Below are 21,547 nucleotides of genomic sequence, written 5' to 3'. Positions count from 1 at the left end.
AACCAATTCTTTTAGAATCCTGGAGGACAAGATTAAACTCTGAATAAGTAATCTGAAATTCTTTTAGGTTAATTATTTCATCTTTCTGCAAGTAACTAAGCATCATAGTTTCTCGAAAAGGAATTTGCTAAATGCATATTTATTTGCAGACTTTCTTTTTCAGTAAAATAATGAACCATTAAACATATCTCTTTCTACCTTCTCAAACCTGCCTCTTTGTATTTCCTCTTTTTGTTGTTGTTAAAGGATCCTTGCACCACTTCTCTATCACTACAGCATATGTTTTGACTTCAAGCATCACAATTCTCAATTTCCTTGGAGGAAAAAAAAAAGAAAGAAAATGAAATATCTAAAGCTAACTTCCCTTTCATTCTGAATATTGTTGTTTTTCATGATTATATCCTAAAATACTATTTCCCGCACATTGTTTGTATCTTCTGCCTCACTACACACACCTTCTTTGGTTCTCTACACTCTGCCTTCTGCAAAAATATTACTTCATCAGCAAATAATTATTGGTCACCCACTGTTGGTCACTGGTCTAGACCTTGTACTAATCCTTGTTTACCAAATAGAGCCCTGACCCTCATAGAGCTTATATTCCAGCTCTCTCTTATTGATTCCATAATCATAATCACCTGACTCTTTTTATGATGCATTTGATACTATAGACCAATCCACACCCTCCTGAAACTTTAATCTTTGTTTTCACTGCAGCAGACTGTGTTCTTTTTTTTTTTTCTAATGCCATATCTATCATTGAAGCTATTTCTTTCTCCTTCTAAATCCTAAATGTGAGCCCTACCCAATACTCTGAGTTTACTTTTTTTAATCTCTTCCTGTATTTTTGTTTGTGCAGATTTTTATTCTTTCCTTGCTCAAAAATGTGCTAATTCTTGCATGTATTTAGTACTTATTTCCACATTCTAGTCTCACATTTTTAAGTGCCAGCTGGGTAATTTCGAGTATCTCCCAGTCACATATCCAAACTCAAACTTATCTTCCTTTCAGAAAGAGTCTCCCCACTCTGCCCTGATCCTTGTATTTGTTACTGACAATATCACTGTTAACACTTAATTTTCTCTCAGTTTCAAATTCTGTCAGCTCTTCATTCTCAACTTACTTGTTTTCCTTTTTCCCCTTTTTGCATTTCCACTTCTGTCATCTTAATTCGTCATTGGGCTATTGCAGATGTCAAAGAAACATCCCCAATGCACATATTCTCCTATACCAGCCACTCTTCACGTAGGTGCGGGATTAATATTCCTGATAGGGCTAGAATATGAGCTCTATGAAAGTTGGGACTGTATTTGGTAAACAAGGATCACTACACCAGGGACCAACAGTGGGTGACCAATAACATAAGAACTAAAATCAGAAATGCAATTGCATTTCTGATTTTAGTTCTTATGTTGTTCTGTTGTAGACTCTGATCTTGCTCCTCAAAGATGCTTTGGGCCTTAGAAACGTCAACGTTAGGTCACATTGTTTTAGCATGACTTGTAATTTTTTCTTGGTAGTGGACACAATGCACTGGGTAAAAGGAACTTCGGTAAACAGTTAAGTTTTTATCTTGCCTGGAGTAAGGTTGTGTTTACTGTTTGCTCTAAGTGTCAAAAGGTAACATTTCCTCTAGCAGCCTTGCTTTTGTCTCCCTTGTCTGATTTTTGTTCCCCTAGAGACTTAAATAAGGTCTGAGAGATAAAGTCCTTTCAGTTCTACTTCCTTGCTAATGTCCAGGAGCCTTATGGATGGGGTGGTGAGGTGGAAATGTGTTAGATGATAAAGTCAGGGGAAGGGAAGCATCTGCAATCCTGTGATTTTAGCAAGCCTTTCTCTGTGCCCTTCACAAGTGCTTCTCAATTCTCCTGCCCCCTTACCTGGGAAAGGATGTCTATCTAGACCTGGCTAAGAAAAATAGACATCCTTCAGAATGGCTACTTTCCCATCTCCCTGAAGAAAGCAGAGAGGATTTTTCTCCAGTTGTCACTGAGAAGTTGTTAGGGCTCCTGGAGGCAAAACTTTGAGAGTTCCCCTAAGATTTGTCCCCCTGGAATTCCCATATCTCCAGCTTGTCCACACTGAGCCCCCAGCTTGTTAATTCAGCTGACATGCTCCTCACCCAGCATGGGCTCCATGGGCGCCTCCTGATCCCCAGGTTCCGCTCCACTAAACTGCATCTGCCCACCTGTCTCACCAGTTTGGGGGAGGCGGTTTGTTCTGTAACCTCTACTTTAATGTCTGATGGATCTAAGAAGAGTTTTTGAGTTTTAGTTAGTTCAGCTTTTTGTTCTTGTGTCGAAGATGAGACTGATGCCTTTCAAGCTCCATACATGCTGGACTAGAAACCAGACATCGCCCACATTGTAATTTTTTTTAGAATGATCATTGTCACTCTAAACTGATTTCTTTGCCTGCTACCATCTCCACTATTTCCTTCAATATAATGATATAATGACATATATTTTATAAAGTATTTCCTCAATCACCAAATGTAAGCCATCTTTTAATTGTTAAACAATATAGCAGTTAGGATTTACATCAATAGTTGGTATTATAGCTTCATAATAATCTCAATGAGCTGTGTTATTTATTATTATTATTATTCCCCATATGATAGATGATGAATATGAGACATAGTGGGGATTTAATGATTTTTTCCAAAGTCAAAGACAAGTATCGAAGTTTGAATTTGAACCCAGATAGTCTGATCTAGAGCTTGTCTTCTCAATAGTACATGTTGATAACTTTTATCCTTAGATTCTTTGGGTTATGTTTCATATTTTCCAAGCCATGATTTGCTCATCTCCCTAACATCCAAATGCAAAACATGCTCCCTTCTATGTAGTAGTAGTTATTTAATCAATAACTTGTTATTGATAGCCTTTTACTACTGCTAAAATAATCTTTATTATCTATTCTCTATGTTTCTTAGGAGAACAGCACTAATTTGCAACGTGTTCTAAGCACTTTACATATAGCGTGTCATTTAATTTTTACCACAATTCCATGAAGCTAAAATATCTACTATAATTATAGTCCTAGAGAATTTAAATAGGTTCCCCAAGGTCACATACCTAGTAAGGGGTAGAGTAAAGATATGAACTGAAACCCACAGCTCCAGCGCCTGCAGGCTTAACTAATAGGCAATCATGCCCACGGTTTCTGCTCATTACATATTCATTAAAACAAATATTCTTCTGCTATTTGCTTTCTACATTCTTCCAGTTTAAATGGACCTCAAATCTAAACGAAGTCAAAGCTCTTGCTATTTATCACTTACCTAAAGAAAAAGGTTTATAATTTATTAGCTCTTTTCTTCCTACATGGCTAGGAAACAAGTTTTCTTTTTAATCTCAATTTGGCAAATGAAATGAAATCTCAGAGATGCTTTTAAGTCAATGCATGTTTCCAAAGGCATTTGGAAAGAAAGTTACACATAAAGAGGTTCTTCTGGGTTCTTCTAATATGAAAATTAAGAGGTTTGGAATTCTTTGCCTCTACTTAGACTTATAGGAGGTGCCAAACAATTCCATCCATATATAACCATCCTGTGACTGAGATGTACTTGCTGCTGAGCAATTAGAAGCTTTCAAAATAAGATGCATCTACCCTGTGTTGGTATGTCACAGTCCGAAGCTTCATTTTTAGATCAGATTGATGCATAGTGAGGGGAAAAAATTAAGGCATCAAATTTGATAATAGTAAATAGTGTTAAAATGAGACATTCTGCTGAAAACTGGTTTTTAATAGATAATAATTCCTCTCAAAAGAGAATAATGCCTAAAAAATAAACTATTGGGAAAGACAGAAATAAAGAAATACCTAATCCATTCATTATACAGCCCTTCAAAAAGCTCAAAAAAGTGATGTAATGACAGACATTTCTATCAAACACCATGAGAGAGTGTCATTTGACTTCAGAGGCACCGACTGTTGCTGCCATTTTGGCAGCTGTGGGGAAACATCTGTACTCTCTCTGAGCACGTTCACACTTCACGGCCTTTAAAACTTTGAGGCACAAATAGCCAGCACCTTGAAAATAGGGCGCGGGGTGGGAAATGAAAGTGCAAAAAGAGATTGAGGGCATTTCCACTGATGGTCATTAAGCACCTTCATTTTAGAGCAACTGACAGGCAGAAATGACGGGGTGTGGAGCCAAGCTTTAGCCAGTCTGACGCTGAGGAAGAAAGGAGTTTGCTATTTTGAAAGAGAGGCACATTGCACTGCATTTTTAAAAAGCCATTAGGCAGGTTTATTTTATGAGCAAGAGAAAAAAAAGGACTAAAATGGCCTACAATTTAAAGCAAGGAGTGAATTCAGATCACTTGAAGTGGGAAATTGTCTTTTATGATTTGACCCCAGTGCAAGGGAGTGGGATTCTGCTGAGGGCACAGGAGCTGTAAAAATACTGCTTTCTTTTAAAAGTATTAACTGTCTTTTTAAAAAAGAAATGTCCAACTTATTACCTTGCAGCATGATAATTCAAGGGAACATTTCAAAAACTCAAGATTGTAGCTAATAACATCTAAAAGACAAATTAGAATCTTCTCTCTCTGCCAACACCAAAATGAAACCAGTTCTGTGAAGCATGGGGATGGGTTGGGAATGTGGCCCGTACCCTTGGATATTTCAATGTCAAGTAACAATGGTGACTGGAACACAGTACACTTTGATGCGAATTTACACTATTGGACAGTAAGTAGAAGCCAGTTTTCAAAAATGTATGCAATTCTTTAAAGAGTTTCTAAGGTAAAAATGGAGTGTTAACAAGAAACTTCTATTAGTGCCTGATTTTGACTTAGATGTGAAATATAAGTTCTGTATCTTAAGAATATTAAAAACTTATAATCATAAAACCTATACAAGCAAAACTAAAGTATTAAACTGAAAGTGTACAGAAAATATCAGAAGAAAGAGAATGTGGGGAGAGAAAAAACTCAGGCATATTTAATGAATGCCCACATTCAGGTGTACTACATTTAGTAGTATTTAATTAATGTATCATAGATTTTACAAACTTAACTGAATGCATAAGATCTAATATATGAAAGTTAAGTAACTTTTAAAATGGCCAATAGAAAGCTGTAAAACAGTCCAAAATCAAACCAACAAAAAAATTGTGCCTGAATGTTGTTGATCATTCCAGTCACATATAAAGTGAACTGGTTTAATGATTTACCATTACATTTTAAACATGCCTTGGCAATTGAGACTTTTAAGCTTTATTATCTCCTTTAAAACATTCTGAACTTTGTGTGGGATGCTAGAGTGACCTTCTCTAAGGATTTTGCTAGGTATATAAATAGGTAATTCTCAATGAAGCAAGTGAAATTTTATAAATGTTTGAAAGTGGATCTAGTCTGAACTTGTTAGATACAGAATGAGTCTATTTCTGAAAATATAATCCATTGTAAGGTTTTATAAATTTGTGATACAGTACATAGTTCCTGGATAATTCATATATATATCTATTAATACTTTCAAAAGGTTAAGCAGCATTTCTGGTTTTTGTGTTTAGGTGTAGGATTTTATAAGACCAAAGTTAAATAAGCAAATTAGAGGGGGTTAGGTGGGTTATATTTTGAAAACTCACCCAGAGTCCCCTAACTAATAATTGGAATTGCTAGCTTTGATACATAACATTGTCTGTCTTTTATTGATATAGATATGCTTCAGTGAAATTATGGGTTATTATTATACATAGTGGATTATATATATTTTAAAATTAAATTTCATCATATAGTCTTAAAATGCAAATATTAGATTATCCTACATTCCTCACAACATCATATCTTTGCTAAACTTGTTTTTAGTAGTTGCTATAATAAAAGTAAATACTGGGGAAAATAAATATGAAATAGGAAATTTGGAATAGGAAGTGAAGAAGTTTAATCCATTTCAAGATTTGAGAAACTGGTCAGTGTTTAATAGTCTTACTCTCCAGTAGAAAGTAACTGTGGCTATTTACATACAAAATAAATTTGCCAACAAATTGAACAATCTGGGAGAAATGGACAAATTGCTAGAAACATACAGTCTTCCATGACTGAGTCAAGAAGAAACAAAATGTCTGAATAGACCGATAACTACTAACTAAATAGAATCAGTAATTTAAAAACTCCCCGCCAAAAAAAGTCTTGAATTAGATGGCTTCACAGGTGAATTTTACCAAACATTCAAAGTACAATTAACAACTAACCTCAAACTACTCCAAAAAATTCAAGAGGAACCAAGGCTTCCAAGCTTATTTTACAAGGCCAGCTTTACTCTGATTTCAAAACCAGACAAAGACATTACAAAAAAAGAAAATTAGCCCTGGCCAGTATGGCTCAGTTGGTTGAGCATCCCGTGTACCGAAAGGTTGTCAGTTCAACTCCTGGTCTGGTCACATGCCCAGGTTGTGACCCTGGTCAGGGTGCATGAGGGAGGCAGCCAATTGATGTTTCTCTCTTTCTCTCCCTTTTCCTTCCTCTCTTGCTAAAAATCAATAAAAATATATTTTTTTTAAAAAAAGGAAAAGAAAATTATAGGCCAATATCCCTGATGAACATAGATGTAAAAATCCTCAACAAAATATTAGCAAACCTAATTCAGCAATATGTTAAAAATATCAAACACCATGATCAGGTGGGACTTATTCCCAGGATGCAAGGTTGGATTAGTACAGAAAAATCAATTAATGTGATACACCACATAAACCAAATGAATGATAAAAATCACATCATCATAACAATAGATACAGGAAAGCATTTGACAAAATCCAGCACCTATTTATAATAAAAATGCTCAGCAAAGTGGGAATGGCAGGAACATACCTCAACATAATAAAGTCCATATATGACAAATGCACAGTTTACATCAGAGTCAACAAGGAAAAATGAAGTGTTTTACTTAAAATCAGGAACAAGACAAGGTTGTTCACTTTCATCACTTTTAGTATTGCAAATCCTAACCCTAACAATTCAGCAAGAAAAAATAAAGGCATTTAAATTGGAATGGAAGAAAAAAAATTGTCATTATTTGCATATGACATGATACTATATAGAGAGAATTCTAAAGATTCCACCAAAAAAATTTATTAGAACTGATAAGTGAGTTCAGTAAAGTAACAGAATATAAAAATAATTCAGAATTCGGTTGGATTTTAATACACCAATAATGAACTATCAGAAAGAGAAATTAAGAAAACAATGCCATTTACAATTGCATCAAAAACACACACCCTAGGAATAAATTTAACCAAGGAGGTAAAATAACTGTACTCAGAAAATTATAACACATTTCAGAAAGAAATTGAAGAAGATACAAATAAATGTAAGACTATCTTCTGCTCATGAATAAGAAGAATTACAGCATCATTAAAATGTTTATAATATCCAAAGCAATTCAATCTAATCCCTATTAAAATACCAATGGCATTTTTCACAGAACTGGAACAAATAATCCTAAAATTTATATGGAACCACAAAAGACCCGGAGTAGCCAAAGCAATCTTGAAAAAGAGCAAAGTTGCAGGTAGCACAATACCTGATATCAAACTACACTACAAGGCTATACTAATCAAAACAGTATGGTAGTGGCATAAAAACAGACACTTACATCAATGGAACAGAATAAAGAGCCCAGAAATAAACCTACACCTATATGGTCAATTAATCTATGACAAGGAAGGCAAGAATATACAGTGAGAAAAAGATAGTCTCTTCAAAAATTGGTGTTGGAAAAACTGGACAGGTGCATTAAAATAAGCCGCCTTCTTACACCATACACAAGAATAAACTCTAAATGGATTAAAGACTTAAATGTTACACTCGATACCGTAAAAAAACATAGGCAGTAATATCTCGGCCATTTATTGTAGCAATATTTTTCTAATACATCTCCTAGGGCAAGGGAAACAAAAGGAAAAATAAACAAATGGGACTACATCAAACTAAAAAGGTTTTGCACAGCAGAGGAAACCATCAACAAAATGGAAAGTCAACCTATTTAATGGTGGAAGGTATTTGCCAACTATACATTCAATAAAAGGTTAATATCCAAAATTTATAAAGAACTCAGACAACTTAACATAATAAAAAGAACCACTCCAGTTAAGAAATGAGCAAAGGACCTGAATAGATATTTCTCCAGATGGAACATATAGAATGCCAAAAGACATATGAAAGGATGCCTAATGTCACGAATCATCAGAGAAGTGCAAATTAAAACCACAATGAGATATCACCTCACACTTAGCAGAATGACTATCATCAATCAACGAACAAGTGTTGGTGAGAATGTGGAGAAAAGGGAATTCTTGTGCACTGTTGCAAGCCACCATGGAAAAGAGTATGGAGTTTCCTCAAAAAATTTAAAAAGCACTACATTATGATCCAGCAGTTCCACTTCTGGGTATTTATCTGAAAAAATCCAAAACACTAATTTGAAAAGATATACGCATCCCTGTGTTTATTGCAGCATTGTTTACAATAACCTTGATATGGAACCAACCCAAGTGTCCATCAATAGACGATTAAATAAAGACAATGTGCTCCATGTACATAATGTAATATTATTCAGCCATAAAAAAGAATGAAATTTTACCATTTGCAACAGCACGGATGACCCTAGAAGGTATTACGCTAAATGAAATAAGTCAGACAGAAAGAGGCAAATACCATATGATTTCAGTTGTGTGTGGACTCTAGAAACTAAAATAAATGAACAAACAAAACAGAAACTGACTCATAGAGAACAAACTGATGGTTGCCAGATGGGAAGAGTGTTGGGGGACTGGATGTAAAAGGTGACAGGATTAAGTACAAATTGGCGGTTACAGAATAGATGCGGTGATATAAAGTACAGCATAGGGAATATAGTCAATAATATTGTAATAACTGTGTATGGTGCCAGGAGGGTACAAGACTTATGGGAAGGGTCACTTCATGAATTATATAAATGTCTAACCACTATGTACGCCTGAAACTAATATAATATTTAATGTTATCTGTAATTGAAATAAATTATCGGAAAAAAGAATACATTTTTTTCTATTTGTGTGTATTAGTTTCTTAGGTGCCTGAAATAGTATTAAAATATTAATGCATATTAAGTTGTTTGGACTTAAGTTTTTAATAAACAAAACTAAAATAGTGCCTCCCACGTGGGCTGCCATGAAAATATTACAGAGACACTAAGGACACTGTGACCTGAGTTACATTAGGAACCTAAAGGCAACGGGGAAGAATGGAGACCTTGGACTAAACTCAGGTCGCAGTACAAACTTAAAAGTTACCTTTTAAAGACAAACATATATGATGAAAGTTATTCCAAAGTGACATCTGAACTAATGTATTTTAATGTGTTTATGCAGTTAGGGGAATAAACTTACAGAAATACAAGGTTTTAAATCAGAATTCCCAACTTTGTAAAACAGATTAAATTTGTGTCAATGAACACAATTACTTTCTTTCCTACTGCTCTAGATATTTGACTTTTAACCTCAAGTTAGTGCTAAAGCATGAAAAAACCATACATTTAAAGTCTGAGTTAAACATGATCTGCTTTTGAGACAGAAGTATATTTGTTTTCATTATATATGGCATACTATTTGAATTGAGCTACAAAACATAAAATATTTCAATACAAATATACTTAACATTAATTTATCATATTTAGAACTAGATTAGGGCTGTTTATTCACATCCAGTATATAGGGTGACCCCAAAATGTATACACACACTTTGAATAATTATAAAGGCAGTGTTTATTAAAATACACTTCATTTTCAAAATTGAGCTATCGGCTGTTAAAGTGTGTACACATTTTTGGGGGACACCCTGTAGAATGAATAGATTCCATACTTTCAATTAAGTCTTGGCTATATAAGGAAAGTTATTATAGCTAATTGGGTTGTACCATGTTTTCCTTATTAAGAGTGATATTTTAAAGTTTGCTCCTTAAAGTGTAGTTTAAATGCACAGTCCACTGATGCAGTGGAGAAACTTCTCAAGTTGTTTCTACTAGTGCTCTTTATATTGAGGAAAATCTTGCTGTAATCACTTACATGTCATGTTCCTTAGTTATTTTTCATGATGCAGATTTTTTTAAAAAATTTCCAGACTATAAATTTTCTAAGTGAAAAGAAATATTTTCAGTAAGTGCTATTGGACTTGTTCAACTGTATAGAAGGCAGTAAGATGAAGGAAAACTTAGATATACATATTGAATCAAAGATACTATGGATTTAAAGAATGCACTTTTAAAAGAAATGAGCTGCAGATCTTAGTAGGTCTGACACACGGAGTCTAGGTGTATCTAGGTCATGCATGCCACGTATATGTCTTTATTTTCCAAATATGAAAACAAACAAGGACATCCTTGCAAAGAAATGTAAAAGAAAACTTTTTCCTGGCTGAATTAAAATATTGTGTATAATTTTCCTAATCTGATATTTGCTAAACACACAATGTATTTCATAAGACAATGAAGACAGAGACAGTCCACTGATGCAGTGGAGAAACTTCTCAAGTTGTTTCTACTAGTGCTCTTTATATTGAGGAAAATCTTGCTGTAATCACTTACATGTCATGTTCCTTAGTTATTTTTCATGACGCAGATTTTTTAAAAAAATTTCCAGACTATAAATTTTCTAAGTGAAGAGAAATATTTTCAGTAAGTGCTATTTTTAAAAACTTCCAGTTTCAGTGTCTAGCAGTTAAGGGGCTTATAAGCCATCATTCCCAACCTCTTAACTAATTGTGTTTAAGTGTGTGTGTGTGTTTGGGGAAAAATGAAATGAGTACATGGTGTCAATATATTCTGCTTCATGCTATGAAATAAATCATTTCACTAAAAAATGTTATATTTATCTATTTCAAGGTAATGGACAACACTTTCTGTATGTCAACTCATCTGGTCCCAAAGGACACACTGCAAGAGTCACCACTTCCCAATACTTCCCAGCCAGCCTTGGAATGTGCACTCTTCGGTTCTGGTTCTACATGATCGATCCCAGGAGTATGGGAGTATTAAAGGTACTAAAGAAAGACAGATTTGTGTTTCACTAAAATCTTCATAGTACGTCTTTAAACATATTTCCTGTTTTATAGTCTTATAAAAAATTTTCTTTCTTGTAATCTTTAGTTTGGATATATTAGTGCCATGTTTTACTACATTCTTTAGTAAGAATGGGATTTTCAACAGATATGTTGCAATTCTAAGGATTGTCTTTAGTTATGACATGGGGACATTTGTGGAGAGATCATTCCTTATAAGGGGTCTGAGAACTTAAGGTTTGTGCATGCATTTTCTAAAGTAACTGAGACCGAAAGTCCAACTAATGTTATCTGGAACTGTGGAGAGGAAGAATCTCTTATTTTTAAATATTAGAGATTTTAAAAGAATAAAATGAATAATAATGTGCTCTGGTGGTACAGGTGTGGATAAATAATTATTCTTACCCATTGCTATCAATATTAAATTATGAAGAGCCCTTTGGCAATTAACAGCTTCCTAATTTGTATATTATTTACCAAAACATTCCATATGTAGAAATAGAAGAAAATAAAGTTAGACATGCATGATGTTTTATTTATAAAGATTTTTATCTCACTATCATTTAAAATAGTAAATATTTAAAACCATCTGAATGTCAAATGTTAGGAATTTGTGAAATGCTGTACATTCACTTTTACTATTAAACATTATGCAAAAAATAATTATGTGAATTAATAATTAGTGATAAAGAGAAGTGATTCTGTTTCATTAATAACTAAAGCCAATATTAAGATGTGTTACAGAATTCCATTTAACCTCTATCTAATTTTGAGTGTATTACTGTGTGTGTATGTGTGTGTGTGTGTGTGTGTGTGTGTGTGTATATATATCTTAATCTATATAAATATCTACATATATATCTATATATGTGAAAATAAATATATGGAAACATACACATAAAATGGTTAATTATCTCTAGATGGTGGAAACATTTTTTTCATTATTTTTCTTATTTATTTTATAACTTTCTACATTAAATATGTATTACTTTTCTAATAAAAAATATGTATATCTAAAGGGTCTTTATCATTGAAACTGTCGAGAGACACTGAGCTAGGGCGTGCCATAGACAGATGACTTCTTGAGTTAATAAAGGGCAGATGTGGTTCTGGAGCACATGGTAGAGTATAATTGTGCTAATCTGAAACTACTTACAGTGATTTCATAGATCCTTTAGAAAGGATATGGCAAAGAAAATACATAAGGTGAGGTTTCATAGTAGAGGATTTATGAGGCAATAAAAATAGCACAGCATTCCTACAAGAGATTTAAAATTGTAGATTGTGGTAGTGTGCTTTCTTGCTAGCACAAATTTTATAAGGCTATATTAAGTACTATGTATTCCCTGTCCTTCTGTGCTCCATTCTGTGTCCCAGAGAACTACACTCCCCAGGCTCCTTTGCCCTCTGCCTTCCTGGGTAAGTTTGGCCGATTAAAGGCACTGGCCAAGACCTACAGGCAGGAAGAGGAGACCTCTCTTTTGGCTGAGTTTCTAACTGCATCTCATCTGTAACTCAATTTCCCACAGATGGGCTCTGGGTTCTTGGTTCTAATTCCTACCAAGTACACCTTCCAGCAACTCAGTTTTGGTGACTACTTCCCTTCGACCCTCTAGTTTTAGGGGTGGAAACATCTTCCTGTGCATACTAATCTATTGTCTCATAAATTCCTTGGTGGTTTCTCATCTCTTCAATAAATTTTGTAAACAATTCCCTATATTAAATTTCCTCTATTTTTGAAATATGTTAGAGTAGTTTCTATTTTCTAGTTTGTCCCTGATATTTGTGCCCACTGGAAAGAAAACACAAATCTGTTTAAGATATTAACTCATAAAACAATGAAAAATTTTGAGTCAGCACCAGTCATTTTAAATTTGTCCTTCATACATTAACTTATTAAAAACTACCCTCTAGTAGGGGAAGACAGAAAACAAAATTTAAAAACCCACAAATATGAAAACTTCAATTTGTGACACAATACCCTGAAGCAAATAAAACAGTTCTTGGTAATGAATAATTACTTAGGGTCTGCTGAGAGTATTTTATACTGAATGGTAAGGAATCCTCTCTGAGAATGATACTGTTTGAATTTAGATTTGAAAAACAAGAAGCAGCCAGCCTTATGAGTATCTGGAGTAAGAATGCTCTAGGCAGAGGGAGCAAGCTAATGAAAAAGTGCAAAGGTGGAAGGAATTTGAGGGCCAGTACAGCTGGAACAAAATGAGAAAGAGAGAGAGAGACCAAACAGGCAGGGGCCAGCTCATGTAGGGCCTTGTAAGGAAGGTCAGAAGATACCATTTCATTCTTAAGAACCATGCAAAGTCGTTGGAGAGTGTCTTGATCAGCTTGGGCTGCTATAACAAATTAGCATGGCCTAGGTGGCTTAAACAACAGAAATTTACATCTCACAGTACTGAGGACTGAAAAGTCCAAGATCAAGGTACCCACCCATTCCGTTTCTGTTATGGACCCTCTTCCTCTTTTGCAGATGGCTGCCTTCTCTCTCTGTGTTTGCCAGGCCAAGAGAGATCATGTCTCTTGGGTCTCTCTTTATAACTACCCTAATCCCATTCATGGGGTCTTTACCTTCATGACCTAATTACCTCCCAAGGGCCCCACCTCCAAAAACTAAAATATTGGGTATTAGGGCTTCACCATATAAAGTTGGGGATACAGACACAAACATTCAATCCATAGCAGAGAGTGCTAAATTGTGGAGTAATATAACCTTACTTGAAAATTTAAAACATCTATCTGGTTGCTGTATGGAAAAGGGATGGGTGCTGGTGGGCAGGAAGAGGGCAGAAGTGGAAATGAAACAGGGAGACAAGTTAGATGATTTCTAGGAGTTTGGGCAGAGAAGTTAGGGCTTGGTCTGAAGTGGAGAAACTGCAAAGTGATTTCTACATGATGAGTGAGACTTAGATCTTCACTGGCATGTTGAGCTTATTTTCTACATAAAGCATGCTTTAATTTCATTAGCATATTAATGAAGAGCATCATATAAAGCTAACAGTTAAAGAAGACTTGTACAGTTGACAAGATCAAAGTGAAATTCAGTTATGATCTTTCTATGGCTTTTTGGGATAAAAAGCCAAACACTTCCGATTTCTCCCAGCCTGCAAAGTACAGTGTTGCGTAAGGAAAGCAAATGTTTTATAACTGGGAAGCTTAATGGTAAATGAATAATACTCAGAATAATAAAATGTTCATACAGGCATCAATATCCTTTATTCAAAGGCTCAGAAAATTATAGAACAAGGCTAATACACACTTTATTTTCTAGGTCAGTTTCTTTCTGTCTTTCAATTACCCACTTACATATAAAATTAAAAGCACTCCTTATAATGGTGCTGGCTGCTTTCTTATCCACATGCCAACAGAGCCCTAAGTAAGCCAAATTAATTTCCCATGAGATTATTAGTTCCTGTAGCTTAGCTTGTTTCGATATTTAATGCTAACTCATGTGAGTAACTCAATGTCCTATGAAAGGAGGTAAAGTTTGACACAGGACAAAAGCATTTCTGTAAAAATGACTAATGTCCTTTAATTACTCCAGGTACATTTTTTAAAGATGCAAATAGGAAGGTAGGCAATTTTAATAACTAATACTTCTATAATATTTTTTTTAATTTATAGAAATTTCTATTTCAGGGGGAAAAACTGTGTTCACTGATAACAGGGGAATCATATACCTACATGGGGTTTTTGTACCTATTTTCCATATTCAGAACAGTTACTCTGCTGTGTTGAAATGGAGTTAGGAGTTTTTAGACCTAAATGATTTCTGCTAAAACCTGTGGAATTTAGTGTGTAACTGTTCCATTCGGGAAGTCATTACTTTTGTGGTCAGGTGCTTGTGAGATTTGTTTTATTTTGTTTTGTTTTGTTTTACTTTGTTTTGTTTTAGTGTGATGTTAGGAAGATAGTAAGAGCAGAGAAAAGATAGCAGAGAATAGTATCAGCTGGTTACTATATGCCCTGCACTGTTTAAAGTGGTTTACATAAATCGATTGGTCTAATCTTCATATCATTCAATGAGGAAAGGACTAACATTATGTACATGTTAACAGATGAGAGTAGTAAGATAGAGGAAGCTTCAGGAGATTGGACAAAGTCATAGAGGTAGGAGGTGACAGGCCTGGGTATCCCTAGAGCCACTGGCCCCAGTCTGTGTTTCACTGCCTCTCAGAAGTAGATGGTTATTTTTATGGCACATTTTATTTTCTTTATTTTTATTATCCAAAACCATCCTGTATTTTCTACCAACAGTTATTGAAACCTAGTTCTCTGAAAGGTACTCTGTATATTATGCATTCTACATATGGTAGTTTTCAGAATAATTTAAGTTTGAATTGAACATTTTACCAAAAAAAAAAAGGTATAATGGTAATTTCAACAGTGAGATATGGCCCCAAATATGTAGTATGTGTGATATGGAGAGTAGGGTGCTATAGGCATTTGTTTTACATCTAATTGCCTATGTGACATACCATTTAAACTTTTTGTTCTGCTTCTTTTAATGATTAACTATTGAATGAGCAGTTCAAGGTTAAGAGGCACCAAGACTACATCTTCTTTGTAAAACTGATTAAGGCCTCCTCTGGTCAGTTTTGGACCTCTCAAGTTTGTCATTAGACTTATTGATGTCCTATTAGAAGAGACAGGCCTTTCAGGGGGCCGCCTTCTGTATGCTAATGCAGGAGGAAATTCTATTTATTCCCTGTGATACTCCCAAGACTTCTAAGCTTCGGAATGAGAAGATTGGCAGAGGAGGAAGAGTCTCACCTCATTCAGCCTTGTTTCTTAAATGCACAATGAGCGTGGGCCTGCTGGGGAATGGTGCAGAGTCACGCTGTACTAGCAATGGCCAGGGACTCTAAGGTACCCTAGAGGGGATATGTGATACACCTATCAGCACCTACCTTCACCACCCATATATAATCATAAGATCATGATGAATAATTGAATAATGAATCAATGAGGTGTGGTGAATAAACAGTTCCTAGTAATAGAGGAAATCAATTTTAGATTTATATTCCCTTAACTTACCATTTGGGGCAGTGAAGAATAGCTCACAAAACAATAACCTCTGCTAAAAAGTTGCCGAAAAGGCTCTGGCTATTACCATGAGGTGTTACCACATAGATGAGGATCTGGCCCCTTTTGTAATGATTGCTTGTGCAGCATATGTTCCTCCAGGCATATGTTGAGTAAAAATGAAAACTGATTTAAAAAAAAGTTAAGTTTCAAAAGTGAAAAAGTATTGAAAATGTTTAAGTTACATTTATAAAAATATGTATTAAAAATTAAATAGGTACTCATTTCTATTGCATATCCTTAAGGCGATTTACACATCTGGTTATCTTGTTTTATTCTTTCTTTGTATTATTAATGCTTAATTTTAAATGCATTTTTATGATGCTGTTTGTTATGAGAGTAGTTGTGAGGCACGATCAGTTTTCCATCTATAATTTATTCTTTTTAAAAGTATATTTTTACTGATGTTCCAGACTAACCGTGTCTCTTTCATTCCTGTTTATGCTGAAGTTCATGGTCATTGTTTTCACAAGTGGTAGCATACTGCTTATCAAGGGCAGCTTTTGAAAATAATAGTACATTGTGTTTAAGAGAGGAAACAATAGTACGCACAGTATCCCCAGGCATAAATGGTAGAGATATGTGTAGGAGTCCTTGAGCATACTTAGCAAATTTCTGCCCTCTAAACAGACTTTCAGAAGATCTAAGTTATGCTCTAAATTGAGCATTTTATATATTTTAAGGAGAAATATAGAAAGCAGTGTACTGGGACAATAGTTAACATGTCACGCACACTGGTGCATTGCAGTCATCTGTAAGATGTAACATAAGTGACATGCAATAACAACAGTTGAAACGAACCAAAGTATTTTTGTGATTTCCTCCCTTTTTGAGAATAGATTCAAGGTTTTTTCCATATAATATCAGTGTACCATATTTTAACCTGATAGGTCCTATTAAATAGAAGAGAAAGGTAAGGTTGCATCTCCTGTGCCAGGCATTTTGCTGGCAGATTGCATGACAGACAGGACCCTGTGGCGGGCTTCGCCTTGGAGAGTGTGCCAAACACACAACCGTCATCTGTCACAAAGCAAGAATCAAGGGCTTCTGCTAACAGCTCAGCAAAGGTGGGTGTGTAGATCTCGCCAGCTGCCAGCGAAGAGATGCTTTGATAGTGCAGGTAAAGCAAATATGCTGAGATGTGCTGTGTATCTCCTATTGTGGAAAATAGGAAAATAAACCTTAGGATGGTAAAAAAAAAAAAAAAAAAAATACTACTATGAGTTGCTATTAAATTATAAATTAAATGGGAGGGAAGGCTCCACATGAACTGTAAGGCTGACATTCAAGAGAAGGAACTAATCTAATTTGACCTTCAAAACAGACTTTTCCTTTAGAATATAACAAAAGCCCAAAAAGAAAAGTGACCTCATTGCTGCTAAAAGTTAAAATCATGTCACAGTTTTAAGACACAGACATGGGAATTTGCCAAAGAAGGTATTTCTTGCACCTGCCGACAAATGGACCAGGCGCAAAGTCACCTTGAGAAAGAACCAAAACTCAGCTTTACTTAGAAATCTGGGTCCCAAGCTGATGTGATAGCTCCAAAAAAAGAAAAAGAAAAAAAAAAAGCCATGTTTAGTTAAAGCAACTTTTCTTTTACATTCTTATTTCCTGAAATCTCTTAATCTATTTTCCTTATCGATTCTGGCTTTAAGGCTTTGTTGGGGAAGTGCTTTCCTGTCATAAAAATATTCTTATTTATTTTAGTTTTATACAATTTTGATTTCCATATTTAACTAATTAGTCCGCTTATAATTCATTTTGTGTATGGTGAGACGTTAGAAACTTATAACTTTTGCTATTTGCAAGCCAGTTTCTCCACCGCCATTAATTCAGTACTGTGTCCACCCCACGCTTATTTAGCATGCTTTCGTTATGATACATTAAATTCATATATGCATTTGTAAATTTTCTACAGATGTATGGAAGAAAGATTTCTTCTTAGTTGGATACAAAACTAGATAGAGGCATAGAAAGATGATAGAAGGTGTTTTAAATTCCTCCAGTATAATTATAAAGTCTCAGTTTGTCTTTTTGTTTTGATCAGTCTCAGCCCTTTATAGTTCAAAGCTATTCTTGAATGCATAAAGATTCAAGACAGTTATATCTGCTTGGGGAATTAAAATTTTATCAATATTAAATATCCCTCTTTTTACATTCCCTGAAATATTTTTTCCTATTAATAATAACATGGCTTTTCTTACCATTTTAAAAATAATTTCCTTAATATCTTACCCATCTCTTTATTTTTATTATTCCATAATAATTGGCTTTAATTATGTCAGTTTATAACATATGGCTGGGTTATCTTTTTCCTGTAATATGAGCTTCTGTTCTTTTATAAATAAATTTAGTGTTATGAATTATTGCTTCATCCAAATGGAGACATATTTCTGTATGTTTTCTATGTGTCTTTTTTCTTGTTTCATTACTTTTCCCTTTATATGTCTTTAGTTGGGTTGATTGGATATCCTTTGTTCTTGCTTATCGCCAGTATTTATAAATTTAATTGCTGTGTTTCTTTTTCTGAAGTGGACACTTAATTTTTAATAAATCCATTAAAGATACTTATCCACTATTACTGAAAGTTAATTGCATACTTCCAGCCTACCCACTCCTCAGAGAAATGAAGACCTTTGGCAAGATTTTATTGACCTGGCTTATCCTCTAAACAGCTCTATGACTTATTAAAATTGGCTGGAACATAAGATTCAGAGTGTAAATAATTCATCTACTCTCTTGGCAATCACATTCTTCGAAATGCCTCACTAATATATGATTATCAAGTAAAACTTTTAGTTATCTTTGCTCTCTAGTCTTTGTCAATTCCTATGCAATCACTATATTGAATTCTTTTTGTTTGGTGTGTATATTAGTTAGCTAGGGCTGCCATAACAAAATACCACAGACTGAGTAGCTTAAAAAACAAAAGTTTATTTTCTCACAGTTCTGAATGCTGCTTGTCCAAAATCAACATGTCAACAGGTTTGATTTCTTCTGAGTTTTCTTTCTTTGGCTTAGAGATGGTAGCCTCCTCAGCAAGCCCTCATGTGCATTTTCCTCTGTGGGCGCTCTTATGAGAACACCAGCAAAATTGGAGTGGAGCCCAGCTTATTGGCCTCATTTTAATTTAATCACCTCTTTATAGGCCTTGTCTTTAAATACAGTCACATTTTAAAGTACTGGGGTGTAGGGTTCAACCTATGAACTCATGGGGCAGGCACCTTCAGTCCATAATAACATGCTTTTCACACTTCAGAAATAGTTTATACATGGGTGGTAAGCTTTTTGAGTTCCTGATTGATTGAAGAAAACCTATTATGTACCCACCTTGGAAAGACAGTTTGATTGGGTATGAACTTCAGGGTTCAAAATTATTTGTCCTTAAGTTATTGCAGGCATTGTTGTATTGTATTCTAATATCCATGTTCTGTCTGCCTTAAAGAAGACAGATGTCTGTCTTATTATTTCTCCTCCAGGGTTTTTACATGCCCTACTTTTCTCTCTGAAAGTATGTAAATATAAATTTTTATTCCTGGGGTTCATAAAGTCTCCTGGAAATTTGAAGGACCCTCGTCAGTTGTCACCACCAGGAGGTTTTCACCTCTAAGTTATTTGATGATCTCCTTCTGTAAATGTCTTTCTGACAGATGTGTAAACCTCTGGATCTGTCCTTGCTATTCTCTAACATGTTCTCAGAGTTTTTATCGCATCCTCCTGGCACTGTAGTCTGATCTCTTGGTTCAGTCTTCCAGTTCACTCTCTGGAATTTAACCTGTATTGATTCAGCTGTTCAGTTCATCTCTGGGGGGTTTATTTTAGCAACTATATCCTTAACTCTGAATGCTTCTTTTTCTTATTATCCTGTTTGAGAGAAATAATGGGCACCTAAATCCCTCAAGGGAATTACTTATATTTATTTATTGTCCCATTTATTCTGTTAACAATCTTCCTCAAGGTATTCAACTAGCATTCTGTTCAATGGAATGTCTCTCTTAGAATTTTCCTCACTTGCTTGATTACTTCCTATTGGTCTTGCATTGCTATGTGTGGATAAGTCTAAATTGAATAATATTACTATATATATTCCATTGCCTCTGACCAAGTAGGAAGTTTCATTTCCCTAAAAGTATATACTCTTTCTGAGTCAAGATCTCTGGTTTTACATTGCTCTGGTATAAAGGAGGAACTGAATTTCTAGTGGGTTTGAGTTTGTGATGTAATGGTAGCTTGTTTATTTGTTGAGAGAGGTATGAGCACTTCCTGGCGGTCACAAGGGATGCCTTCTCATTCCTCTGGTCCCAGTGCCCACGCATGGAAACTCATGTGTCAGCTCTCCCACAGCAACAATATTTACCCAGGCTGTGTGTTCTAGGTCTGAATGCTAGATCAGCAACTCCTCCCACAAGGCATCCACCTGACTTTTTATAGAGATGAATTACTGGCCGATGACACATGCACAGCCCCTTTTTCATGCTTTCCACCTTTTTTAGTCACTCCGGGATTCTGCTGGGAACAGTCATTTTTGATTGGTCTTTTCTTCATCTGTAGGTATTTGCAAGCTTCTCAGTTTTGTTTACATATCTGCATCAGTTTCCATTTGGTCTAAAACTTTCAAAAAATTCTTAACGTTGTATGTTGGTAGCTATGCCCTTGATTTTCCAGTGCTTCAATGGACTTATTTCAGTATGTTTCCTGTCTTTGCAGTGGAATATTCTTGAGGAGTATAGGTAAACATATGTTTTCATTCAGCCATCAGAACCAGAAATCATTTTTGCAAATATTTACAATTTCGCAGAACGTGCTAAAACCAAAGTAAATCAACTCACTATTCCATTTTTTTCTATTTGCTGTTTTGCCATCTAATTTTTTTCTTTTTGAGGGTATTTTGAAGGTGGTCTGTACAGTGATATCATTAGCTGGGAGTAAAAATCCTGTAAGTGTCAGGCTGATATTGAATGCTATGCAGGCCTTTCTGCTAGTATGAGACATTTGGTTGGTGCTTTATTTCTGATTACTTCTAAATAGCCTGGCTCTTTCGAAGAATGTGAGGTCAGTGTTGTAGAGCTAAATACAAGTCAATCATTTCAATCTCCACATGCACAGTAGCTATAGTTTTCTTCAGCTCTTCCTCCTCTGATTCAGCCAGTGATATTTACTGCAAGGCTAGTGACATTCAGAGAGGCAATCAACTAAAATACAGGAAACCTGTGTCCTAGAGCCAGCTTTCTAAGTTTCTAATGACTGGAAACTTTGAAGAGTTCTAAAGCTCTCTGGTCTCATTCCCCTTATTTAAAGGACTCTGGCAAAACTTTTATAAAAAAAAAAAAAAGTAAAAGAGAAAGGAAAAACAACAACCTGAAATTGCACCCTGAAATTATTTTTTTAATCCCACAAAAATG

The 21,547-nt window shown here is 34.9% G+C and overlaps 1 protein-coding gene across 1 annotated transcript in view; it reads left to right on the top strand.

Annotated features, from left to right (window-relative positions):
- Positions 1 to 21,547, top strand: part of MALRD1 (MAM and LDL receptor class A domain containing 1) — a gene marked incomplete at its 5' end in the record, with an annotated part of 544,166 nt that overhangs the window by 375,115 nt on the left and 147,504 nt on the right. The window contains one exon of the mRNA XM_081144915.1: positions 10,867 to 11,021. Coding sequence (XP_081001041.1) covers positions 10,867 to 11,021 — 155 coding nt within the window. The remainder of the gene's footprint in view (positions 1 to 10,866; positions 11,022 to 21,547) is intronic.

Source organism: Miniopterus schreibersii (genome assembly GCF_964146895.1).
Source record: "Miniopterus schreibersii genome assembly, chromosome: 1".
In the NCBI taxonomy this organism is placed as follows: domain Eukaryota; kingdom Metazoa; phylum Chordata; class Mammalia; order Chiroptera; family Miniopteridae; genus Miniopterus; species Miniopterus schreibersii.
The sequence above is the reverse complement of the archived record's forward strand: the minus strand, read 5'-3'. Positions and strand labels throughout refer to the sequence as shown.